This window comes from Mus musculus, chromosome 5 (assembly GCF_000001635.26).
Source record: "Mus musculus strain C57BL/6J chromosome 5, GRCm38.p6 C57BL/6J".
Classification (NCBI taxonomy): Eukaryota; Metazoa; Chordata; class Mammalia; order Rodentia; family Muridae; genus Mus; species Mus musculus.
Window position 1 is genome coordinate 118,232,559 of NC_000071.6, and position 12,398 is coordinate 118,244,956.

A 12,398-nucleotide genomic window follows, 5' to 3' on the forward strand; every position below is an offset into this window, starting at 1 on the left:
GAATGTCTGGGGTGTGTGCAAACTTCACAGTCTTAAAGCAAGCAGGAGGTGAGGGAAGGTTCTGGTGTCTTTCCCTCTCACTGAGACTCAAGGACTAGCCACACCAAAGGTGACAGGGAGGAGGATGCCTGCTTGGAGAACCATCCACAAAGACCAGAGCTCCCACTCAGAGCACAGGCTCAGGAGTGATATGAGCTGGCATCTGACACACTCCCATTGGCTCCATCGCATCTGGGAGCTGCCCAGTCCTGGACACGCTTCTTGAATGGGTGTAGCCTGTCTTTGCTACTTTGTGGGTTCTTCTTTTTCCTATCCTTTATCCTCCATACCCCCATTTCCCCCATCACTAGATAGGAGAGAAAGAAGGCTAGAGGGGGAGGGAGGGAAGGAGCGAGTGAGTGAGCAAGAGATCTGAACCTAATTTCTTCTTGTTCCTTCTTTGAGCATGACTACCAACAAACTACAACCAACCTCCCTGAATGACCAACAAGCACTGATCCTACTTATCAGAGCCATACCTTTTGAAAAGTTCCCAAAATTCCAAACATCACACAATCACAGAACTTAGTTGCAGCTGACAAAATCACGCCTCTGCTAGAGCATGAGGCAAATCACAGTCAGCTGCTGCACAGCGGGGAGGGGGGGTACAGACCACACCTGGGGTTAAAATGAAAACACACCTTATAATATTTCTGTATTTTAAAAGGAACCAAAATTCCAGAATTCCCACTCCACACAGGTCCACAGCAGCACCCACTTCACAGGGTGGATTAGTGTGTACATAAGCTGCTCTACAGAGAGCAGTTTTGTAAAAGAGCTCAAATGTTTCCCAGCAGACTGGGCACCACACTCAACCCATTCTGAGCTCTATCTCATTTAATCGCCTTGATGGGTCTGGATTGTAGAGGGCCTTGACTTAAGACCCGACAAACCTGTGCTGATGAATCCACTTTAAGTTGTAAATAATCAGTGAAAATACTTGGATCACACCCACACTGCTGGGCAGTCCTGCTTGGTAGCCCAGCACACAGAGCACATTGGTTGTCACCTGTCTGGGCTGGCTGGTAGTAGGCCTGGAACTCCAGCCTTCAGATCTTCCCAGTTCACCCTCCCAAGTCCTGGGACTAAAGGTGCAGCCACTGCACCCTGCTCTAGTCGGCGACAGATGGACTGTTTGTTGTTCAGCTACTGTAAAGGTGAGTAAAACTCAAGGGCTCAGAAGTCAGGGAGCAATCTGGAGAAAAAAACCTGTGGCCAACAGCTCCAAGGCACTTACTGTGGGTCTGAAGGGGCATAGAGTTATTGAAAGCCCCAAGGCACCTACTGTGTGCCTGAAGATGAGTGTAGTTTTTTTTTAAATTGTGTTTATGTGTGAGAGAGAAAAATGTGCGTGTGTTCGTAACTGCAGGCGTGCACGTGCCACAGTGAGCATGTGGAAGTCAGAGGACAACGCTGGAGGTTCTCCTCCTCCTTCCATCTTGTTGGCTGCTTGACCTTGGCCTAGACAGACCTTTGTCAGATCTCGAGTCTGCAAAGCTGCGACACAGGAAATCAATAGCTCTTGCAGCCAAAGGGAACTCACCTTCAAGGACACCTGCTCCCGGAGGGTGGAGTTGGCATAGGCAAAGGTGCTGGCCATCCCGATGCACACAGCAATGCCTGTGGGGACAGCAGGTTGACATGGGGGACACGCTGGCTTCCACCCACTCAGCCTCCCGCCTAGCCCGGGACCCTGAGCAATGCTGGCAAAGAAATCTACCATGATTCTGGAGTTGGCAAGGGAAGAACTGAGGGAAAGAAGGCCAGCTTCTGGGGGTTAGGCCAGCAGAGACGTCAGCAAGGATGCTGAGCGTCTCATCTGGAGAGAGCTTAAGAGAGGCCAGAGAGAGCTGTGTGGCATGGCCAGACTAGAGTCCAAATTCCAGCTTTGTAACTTCTGCTGTGTGACTGCAGGCAAGCTGCTGCCCCTCTCTGAGCCCCAGTACCCTCATCTGTGTGATGGACAGACAGCTGACAGCAGCTACCTCACAGTGGGGCAAGGCACACAGGCTGTAACCTCCAGCAGTGACCCTGTCTACTCTGAAATGAACCTGGAGTTATTTGTAATACAGACCCAGGGGACCATAGGGTGAAGCTATGCTAAGGGAGAAGATGGCAATCTCTGCTGTCAGGATGAGGGCGGGGCAGAAGGGAGAACAGGACTGAATTGGGTTCCACCACTCATTTAATCACCAATGTCCGTCAAGCTGCAGCCCAGGTCTGCTCCTGTGGAATGACTTCCAATCCTGCTGTTGTTTCAGACAGGACTGAGATGTGGCTGGCATTGCAATGTTGTGCTCTAGACTCTTCTAGATCGACTACATAGAAGTGTTTATCTTCGTTAGGAATACATAAGAATGGTAACTCTAGCCAGGCAGTAATGGCGCATGTCTTTAATCCCACTACTTGGGAGGCAGAGGCAGGCAGATTTTGGATTAAACAAAAGGAATGGTGAACTGGCTTAGCTGGTAAAGGGGCTTGCAGCCAAGCCTAACAATCTGAGGACCCACAATGTACGGCAGAATAGACTCCTGAAAAATGTCCTCTGACCTCCATATAGATGCCATCATGCATATGTTTGTGCATACATACACACATTAAGTATACAAATGCAAATTAAAAACAACCACACAGCACACCTGTGATCTCTCCAGACCAAGGAACCTGAGGCAGGACACCACGTTAGATGTCTGCCGAGGAAGACACTCTCTCAAACAAACCGATAACAACAACAACAACAACAACAAAAACTCAATGATGACACTCAAGGACAACTTAGCTGCAAGGGCCAGGCACAGTGGCACGAGCCCATCATTCTAGCACTGAGGAGGTGGAGGCAGGAGGATTGCTGCAAGTTCAAGGTGACGCTCAGCTACAAACTCACACCAACAGCCAACGCTACAAATAAGACCTTGTCTCAAAAAATAAAAAACAAAACAAAAAACCCTTAGACACAAGTTTGGCAGAATTTAGGGTGAGACTTAAGGACATGCTGGCTTCCACTCCTAGGGACAGAAGGGATGGGTGGTGACATGGTGGGCTCCAGCTAGGAAGAGGGTGATAAAGTTGGCAGCTCCCCAGAGAGGGGAAAATAAGACACAAAAGATGGTCTCATCTTGAGATTCTCTTTTTTGTTGTTTTGGTTTTATTATTATTATTATTATCATCATTATTATTATTGTGTGTGAGTCCCTCACCGTGACACATGTCGCCGCAGTGCATGTACGGAGGTCAGGACAACCCTCAGCAGCTGTCTTCTCCCCCAGGACCATGAGTGCTGGGGACAGAACTCAGCAAATCAGGCTTGTGAGGCTGGCACCATCACCCACTGAGCCGCTTCTCTGGCCCTGGAGGTTGTCTTGTATGGGAAGAAGTAACTGAGTCACAGTCTATAGATACTGCAGGGCAGAGCGGCAGGGCCTAGCTCACAAGAGTGCGCTAGGTACTTGGCTAAGTACTACACGAGGCCCCGTCATGCCAAGTACTTTCTATGTGCCAGGCTCTGTCAGTGTGTGCATGTGTGTGAGAGATGGTACTCGTGGGGTGATCAGAGGACAACCTGTAGGAGTGGGTTCTCTCTTGCTGCAATGGGTCGGGAGAACTGGACTCTGGTCATCAGGTTTGGCGCCAAGGGCCTTTACCTGCTGAGCTATCTGGCCGGATCTGGTGGTCTGAATACGTGGCGGTAATGAACACAGAGCACTTCCTTTATATGTGTTACATGCGTGACCTTTAAAGGCTTCCTCATCGAGACTCCACAAAGTACAGTCACCCCTCGGTGTTTGTGAGGGGTGTTCTGGGATCCCTGTAGATTCCCAAATCTGCGGCTGCTTCACTTTGCACGGGAAATGGCACGATCGTTGCACAGAACCTACACAATCCCCCCTGCAATAGGTTAAATCACCCCTGAATGCTCACTTGACGGAACCTGGTCAGTGAGTTGCCGGCATTCTCCGTCTCTGCCTCCCCAACACTGGGATGCTGGGTGTGTGCCCAGCCGTTTACACGGGTTTACTAGTGATGAACAGAAGTCCCCGTGTCTACGAGCAGGCACTTTACACCCTTGAGATACCCCATCTCTTCCTTAAATGTCTTGTGAGGGTAGCTGGCTGAATCACAGATGGAGAGGAACAGCTGTCTGTATTTAACCCCTATTTGAAAGGCAGTCAGAACCAAAGCAGAGAGCTAAATAAAATACCCAGTGTCATGCAGCCAGAAAGGGCCGGAGCTGTGCTCCCCAAAGCCTAACGCTCTGCTCTTCCCTTCCTACCTACACACAGACCAGCTAAAGAAGTTTCTCTCTCAACCCCACTGGACAGAGGAGAAAACCGAGGGTCAGAGAGGCCAGGCCACTTGATCAAGGTCACACAGTTAGGCTGGAAATTTGAATCCAGGGCTGACCCAAACCACCATAGTTCGTCTACAGGCTGGTCCTGGCTCTGGGCATGCGCAGTCCCTGGCACACGGTCTGGCCCTAGCTCTAGGCATGCGCAGTCCTTCCCTGGCGCTGAGGGCCCATTGGGACTCACCCAGCTTGTGCTGGAAGCACAGTTTGGCCAGCAGGATGAGGATAAAGGGCAGTCCTTTCTGAAGCCAGGAGATCACAGCCTTGAGCTCAGACAGTGCGGGTGCTGGAGTTCCGGGCTGCTCGTCGACCCCTTCCTCTGAGTGTCCACGGTGGTCCCCACCCACGTGCTGCAGCAGGGAGCCCCCGCGGTGGGCACCATGGTGGAAGTGGTGGTGGGCCTGGCGGTGGTGGTAGGTGCTTCCTTCGGCGCTGCGGCCACCGGCCTCATCCCTGGTGGCTGGCATGGGGATGAAGACATCCCCGCCACCCGCCGTGGAGCCCAGCACCAGGCCTGCTGGGAAGGGGCTGGCAGGCAGGCCACCTGCCAGGCCTGAGAAGAGCGCAGGAGGGGAGGCCGTCTCTGCCTTCAGACTCTCAAATACACCACCCTCATCCACGCTGGCCTCGGGGCTGAGCGCCTGGCTGCGACTTCTGCTGCGAGAAGATGACAGACAAAGCTCACATCAGGCCAGGCCCCAAACTCACACTGCAGATCGGTCTCTGTGCTGGGAGGGAGCAGACTTAACCCCACTATGGTGTCTAGAGGGAAGGGGGGTCTGCACACTTAGAGGACATCAAGCTTATCCCCAGGATTGAATCCTGAATGCTTTTTGGGAAGAGGGAATGAACCAGGAAAAACCCACAATCAGATGCACGGCGAACATCCGGAACTGAGATAACTCTAACATCCAAACCTCAGAACGTGACCCTATTTAGGGGAGGGTCTTAAATAGTGGACCCCAGTCCCGAATGGCAGATGTCTCTGTGGGACAGACACACAGCAGATGGAGAAGAGAGACTCCAGGAAGTGGATCCCGCCCCTTGCTGCCGCTGCTATCATGAGAAATTGAGTCTCTGTGTGGGAAGCCACCAGTGGCACCAGCTCCAATAGGCTTGTGATCCCAGAACCTGGGAGGCTGAGAGGCGCCCAACTTCAAGACCACCCTGTCTTGGGAAACTGGGAAGAAGGCTGGGTATTGTTGCTCGAGGTCCTGTATGCTTCTAAATGACTCATGAAATCCACCTACCAGCCTACATCAGCTATACATAATATCCCCATTTCACAGATAAACCAACTGAGGCACACACAGACACAAGCACTTGGTCAATTGCTGGTGAGGAATAAGAACGGAGGGTTTGGTCCCAGGTGGACCAACTCTACAGCCTACATTTGTGTATTTTTGAGTCAGGGTCTCATTTATTCCCTAAGCTGGCCTCAAACTGAACTCTCAGTTCCCCTGCCTCCACCATCCAAATGCTGGGATTATAGGTGTGTGCCACCACATCAGGTTTAGACAGTGCCGGGGATTGAACCCAGGGCTTTCTGAGTGCAAGGTGAACGTTCTCTGCACTGAGCCATAACTCAGCACTGGGCTCTCACTCTCAGTCACTCCCCATAAAAGCTGCTTTTGGCCTTGACCTTGTGCTACCCAGTCTCTACTTATTATATGGATATGATTAGTTGTTTAATTACTAGTTGATCATTAATTCATGTAATAATTAAATATAGGTAGAGTTGGCATTTCACTAGGCCCCCAGTCTATATTTCTAGAAGACTCTGCTAAGCTCTAGAGAAAGATACCAAGTGCACTCCCATTTTACAGATGAAAACTGAGGTTCCAGATGAGCACCCCAAGCCCCAGTTTATCAGTGGACTTCTTACCTCTCAAGGGAACTGAGAGTTCAGTTTGAGCCTTGGGCACTAGGCTGTCCCCTAGCCCTCCCCCACCCTGTCTAGGTTCCCTGCATTCATTTCTCCATCAGATGTCAGATGACACATCTCCTCTTTGATGGGAAGATAGGGCTACCTCTAAAGCCTGCACCTGCCTGCAGGGGACTGGTCTCGGTGGTCAATTTATTGCCCGCCTTTCCCTAAAGACTCATGGCCCTCAATCCTAGTTGTGTGCTGTGGTTACTGTGCGGAGCCCAGCAAAACCGCCGGTGGTCCAGACCCATCAAAGCCCAAATGTATCAAAATCTGGGGGGGGGGGGGGGGCTCTACCTTGACAAATCTCCTGGAGATCTGAGTGACAGGGACAACCTTGATTGATCACTCCCTTTGTACCTCTCCAGAAAGCACAATGTATCCATCTCGCTCAGGGCCTGCTCAACCAATGCTGTTTGGAGGAATGAGGGATTAGTCTGGCCAGTAATTAACACAGTATATCTTAGGGACCAACTGCATGGATTAGTGGATAGAAGTACTTGCTGCAAAGCCTGAGTTCAAATCCTGGGACCTACATGTTGAAAGGAGAGAACCATTTCTGGCAGGACGCCCAGCACACACAGATAAGTGGGATTGTTTAAAGCATTTGATTGAGGCTGGTATTTACAAAACTCACCTGATCATGGAATCGTTTTTTTTTTTTTTTTACTGTGGAAAGCCTATTGCTGCTGTACAGGACACTGAGGGGACACTGAGGGCAAAGGAACAGGTTGGTCTGGAGAAACCTCGGGGTTGTTTCCTTCACAAACTGGGCTTCATGGTAATGTCATCCCAACCCTGGCGCGGCCTCATTACTCTCCCCTCTGGGCCCCCTCCCTGGTGGCCTCCAAAGCCTGGGAATTGTGTGGTCCTTCTCCCTGGGGCTCCGGATAAAAATACTGATGATATTAGCGGCGGCAACAACAACAGACACCATGGCTATGTGTCTCGGAGGGACCGAGCTCGCTCCACATCTCAAGAGCTTGGCTCACGAAGCCCACATCCTGCCCGGTGTTCAGGCCTGCATGGATGACCCCACCGCCCCAGGGGACTCTGGAAAGCCTCCCACAACCCCTGAGCTCACTTGAGTTTCCAAGGCTCCAGGGAACTTCGGGACAAATAGGGAAAGCTCAAACCACCAAGAGATTTTTTTTTAGTTGGTCTCCCTCCCCCTCAGCCTCTCCTGTATCCAGCCAGGACTGTAGCCTAAATGGGAAAGACCATTCCTTAGGGAGCTGGAGGCTATGCACTTCCAACTTAACCACTTAAGAGCAGCCGAGCTCACAGCCCAGGGGAGTGTACCCACTTGGGTCTGAGAAGGCAAACTATGCATCTGAAAGAGCCCATGAGATGCATTCATGAGTATTGAGTATCGGTGTCTGCAGACAACTGGCAAACTGAGTTTGATACCTGGCGAAAAAAGAGAACTCCCACAAGCTGGCCTACATACGTGCCATGACACAGGCACCCCATTCACTGTAAGAACACACCCAAGGCAGCTGGCTTTATAGAGAAAAGGTTTAAATAGATCACAGTTGTTAGCATTTTGTCTACACTCCGCCCCACAGTTACCTGGCAACAGCCATGTGTGCCTGACTCTCAATAAAAGGGGCTGCTTGCCCCCTCCTCTCTCTCTTGCCTTCTTGCTCTCGCTCTGTCCTCTTGCTCCTTACTCCTTCTCTCCCCATTTCCCTCCCCCTCTCTCTTTGCACCACGTGCTCATGGCTGGCCTCTCTCTCTCTCTGCCTTTCTGTCTCTTCTTCCTTAACTCCCCTCCCCATGCCCTGAATAAACTCTATTCTATACTGTCATGTAGTTGTGTGGCTGGTCCTTCAGGGGGAAGGGATGCCTCAGCTTGGGCCCGCAGAGGCACCCCTTCCCCCCACACCTGACCACACATGCACCAAACATATCCCTTCTCTCTTTATCTTTTTATAAGAGACAACAACAGTCTTTGAGGCTGAGAGAGCCAATGGCAAGGCCGGCTCAGTGGTCATATTTGATTATCACCTAGTGCTGTGGCTGGCAGTGGCGGCTGTCATGTAAAAACTGGATAGTTTTAGCAGTCGTCTGTGATACCAATAGCTGGAGGCAAATACATGTATAATGTAAATGAATAAATGTAATTAAAATTACAAATAATTAAACATTACAAATAATGTAATTTTACATTATAAATAATGTAATTAAAAACTATAAATAAATAATGTAATTTAAAGATTAAAGTACAAAGTTTGATAAGGAACAAATGGACCAGAGATCAAATTTCAGCCCTGCCACTTCCTGGCTGTGTGACTTTGCTAACGGACCTGCCCTCTCGAACATCTTATCTTCAGGGGGCTCTTAGGGAGGTGTGGCGTAGCCCCTCAGTGCACGGTGGGCAGTGTTCTATCTGCCATTGTCTCTGTCCCCAGAGATATCCGTCTGGGTTCAGTTGAGAGCAAAGCTGCCCTCAGCTCAGAAGATGCCACCGGGCTTGCCAACCGAAGGACAGGTGCTGCGTGCGTGTCCTTGGGCTCTCGAATACACTGTTCCACCAGGGACTCTAACTTCACCAGTATCACCTCTCTACGGCTGGAGAGTCTGAGACCTGGAGGTTGCTGCTTCCCATGAAAGGCACCACAGCTGGCGCATCTGTTCCCTATCCGTGTTCACGATAGATGCCTGAGATTGGATACTGGTGTACAACACAACACTGTCCTCTGGGACTGATGTGGCTTCCGGAAATCAGAACAGCTGCACACACTCCTCACAAGACTGGGACACAGAGAAAGAGCGAGCAGGTGGGAGGTCATCAGACCCCGTCCCCTCCCCTGCCTCATGCACCTCCACAGCTGCGTGTACGTTGCCCCAGGAAGACCTAGACAGTTTTCTCCAGGGAGGATGCCAGGGTGAGTCTCAGCCCTGCTGGGCTGGGCTTTTTGGGGATGCCGCTGCCTTTGAAACACTCATTTTCCTGAAAGTGACCCCAGTGATCACATTGGTTCACACAGCAGGCAGACAGCCATCCAGGAACCAGCTCTCACCAGGCACCAATCTGCCAGCTCCCTGACTTTGAACTTCACAGCCTCCTTACTGGTCAGGGATGCTCCAGTAGGCAGGCCAGACCCTGTGGGGATTGCTGCAGCAGCTCATGGAGGGAGGCCAGGTGTCTCTATATGTGAAAAACTGGCAGGAAGAGTCTGAGTCATATAGATCTGTCTCACAAGGTTTGACAACTGTCCTAAGACAACAGCACTTTATCCACTGAGGCTACCTGGACCTCTCCATCGTGTTTGAGAAGTAAATCACACTCACCCATGCATGCAGCCGCCACTGCCAACCACGCCACTAGGTGATGAGGTCAAATATGGCCACTGAGCTGGCCTTGCCTTTGGCTCTCTCAGCCTCCAAGACTGTGATCTACACAGACCTTTTCTCTTTATAAAGCCGGCGGCCTTGGGTGCGTTCTTATAGGAAGGGGGAAGCTGCCAAATACACTGCAAAGCAATTCTCCATTGGGTCTGTTTTATACCCCCAATAACTAATATTGAAAAAGCTAGGGTCCCCAGATGGGAGGAAATTGGGGAGGGGGGCAGAGACTCTTACCTTTCAGGTGGAATGTTGTCCGTGTTGCTACTGTGGCGTCTCTGCATTTTCCTTAGCACCTGAAAGCGACACACACGTGTGAGCTACATCTCTGGACACGCTCCTTCCTTGCCTGTTGCCATGGTGACTGTAAATAAGTACCCCATCTCACAGTGAGAATAGAGAGAGTCACAGGTGGAGGTGGCTCCTACCCAAAAGGGAGAAAACAACAAATGGGAGCAGACAGGTGTTTGTTGGGTGTGGTGAGCAGCAGACACTGCCCCCTTTAACTTGCTATGTGGCCTCAGACAAGCCAGGAACCTCTCTGTTTCCTGGGGAGAGAATGGAGCAGTGGGACCCAGGGTTCCATCACTTCATAGGTGAAGGTACAAATCCCTAAGGAGACACGTCACCTGGTGCGCAGCAAGGAGCCACATGGACCTCAGAACTCCATGCTGACGAAATGTGCCGTGGACACTCAGGGTTCCTGATGGGATGTGGCCACTGGGTCCCAGAGAGAGCAGGCCTCCTCCTCCTCCTCTTCCTCCTCTTCAGAGGGAAGCACAGGACAGGAGACTCATTGGAGACAGCAGACCTTGGGTGGTACAAAGCACTTGTGTGAACAGGCCTTGGGATGACTTGTTACAGAATTAGCTGTCGGATGTGACTGGGTACTGTAATAGCCCAGTAGTTCTGGTAGCCTTGGAGCTATCCTCCCTGAGGTGCTGATGGTGGGTTATGGCCTTACTAGGTTTGTCCTATCAGCAAACTATGCATCCTGAGGGTTGGAGAGAGAGCTCTGTGGATAAAGTACTTGCCACACATGCACGAGGACCTGACTTTGATCCCCAGCACCTCTGTAAGTAGCCAGGCATGGTATTGCACTGTGTAATCCCAGCACTGGGAAGGCAGAACCAGGATTCCCAGTACTCCCTGGCCAAGTCCTTCCAGCTGAGGAGCCCTAGGTCCCAGTGAGAGATTCTATCTCAAAAATAAGGTGCCGAGTTCTGGCAGAATGACACCTGGGGGTGACCTCTGACCTCCACGGACATTTGCAATGGCCCCCCCACCCTGAGCATCCATACATACCTACATATGTACATATGCATGTGCACACTTATACACATACACGCACACGCACGCACAGATGTGCACAAGCACACACTGGGGGGGGGGCCATAAAAATGATTTTAGAATTTCTACTGGCTTCTAAGTGAAACCAGAATAAAAATCAGAGTCGTTGGAGGCCTCCAGGCTGTGCTGGACGTTATCATTACCCGTTTACAACCTTGATTCTGTGACTTATCTCTGGCCATAAGAACTCCAGGTACCTCTGGACACTTTAAAGTTAAGAGTTCCTGCCTCCGGGCCTTTGTACCTGCTGTTCCTTCCCTGGCATGGTTTTCCAGCTGAGGGTTACAGGCTACCTCCCCACAGCACTTACCAGTCATTGACATGTGGGTTTGTTTACTATGACCCTTGAGAGGTCCTGTGTCTGGGCTGCCCGTCCACCTTGGAGTTGCAGAGATGGAAGGCCAACGTCTCTGTAGAGATTAGATCACCTTGATTTTCCCCAGCGACAGATCCGCACACACCTCGTCCTACCTCCCGCACCAATAGAAAGCCAAGAAAGAAGGGCAAGGCTTGGAGAGAGACTCCATATGGCTACTGCTCCTGCAGAAGATCTAAGTCCAGTTCCCAGCACCCACAAGGGTGGCTCACAACTACCTGTACCTCCAGCTGTAAGTGATCTGACTCCCTCTACTGACCTCGGAGGGCACCTGCACTCCCATGGGCAAACCCACTCTAACATATAATTAAAAAATAAATACATACATAAATAAAATCTTTAAAGAAATAAAGAATATGCTTCCATGAACAGGCTCAGTTTCCCGGCATATTTTCCCTACAGAGAAAGATCCATCTCTTAGCCCAGGCCAACACAAATGGGTGCGGAATTAATTAATTCTGCACAGCCTTCTCGGCTGCAGCTAGCTAGGAAGCCACAGGCTAAGGTGCCTGCCTTTTCTGCAAGATTAAATTAGCTAGGAAAAGACTCCTTGGTATCATCGTCATATTCAGGCAAGCCCTCTATCACCTAGCTACACTCTCAACCAGGCCGTTTTATAAAGAAAGAAACTGTCATCCATCAGGTAACATGTCTCAAGAATTTGCAATCTGGCTTGATACTCCGGGTGGCCCCACTACTCCTTATCCTCGGGGAAACTAAAACACGGTATCCCCAAGTTTCCACCTACAAGCTTTGAGAAAACGTCATAAATTAAATGCCCACGATTCTGTGGCAAACGGGCGGTACAAGTAGGCTCGTATTGACTCCTGGAGCCCACAGGATGCTACAGAATGAATGAATGGACCATCTCCGTCCCACACACCCTGGTCCTCCCTAGGAGGCTGCACGGTCCCCTACAGGACGCTTGGGCGCGAGCGGCGTCCCCAGACCGGACGGCGAAGCGCCTTTGCCGCCAGGCTCGCGGGGTCACAGGGTAGCAGCGGCCGAGC

The 12,398-nt window shown here is 50.9% G+C and overlaps 1 protein-coding gene across 15 annotated transcripts in view; it reads right to left on the reverse strand.

The window, feature by feature from the left end:
* Positions 1-12,398, reverse strand: part of Rnft2 (ring finger protein, transmembrane 2) — a 54,777-nt gene that overhangs the window by 41,825 nt on the left and 554 nt on the right. For 3 of the 15 annotated variants that reach the window (XR_878686.2, XM_006530344.2, XM_006530350.2), the window contains exons 2-5: positions 10,292-10,473; positions 9,900-9,958; positions 4,569-5,041; positions 1,583-1,659 (exon numbers count right to left, since the gene is read on the reverse strand). Coding sequence is in view for 14 of the 15 variants with exons in the window: in XM_006530344.2 (XP_006530407.1) it covers positions 1,583-1,659; positions 4,569-5,041; positions 9,900-9,958; positions 10,292-10,315 (633 nt within the window). In the remaining variant the exon portion in view is untranslated. Of the gene's footprint in view, positions 1-1,582; positions 1,660-4,568; positions 5,042-9,899; positions 9,959-10,291; positions 10,474-11,322; positions 11,423-12,271 lie in introns of all 15 variants that reach the window. The other 12 variants (XM_017320901.1, XM_030254540.1, XM_006530347.2 and 9 more) reach the window with 9 other exon arrangements.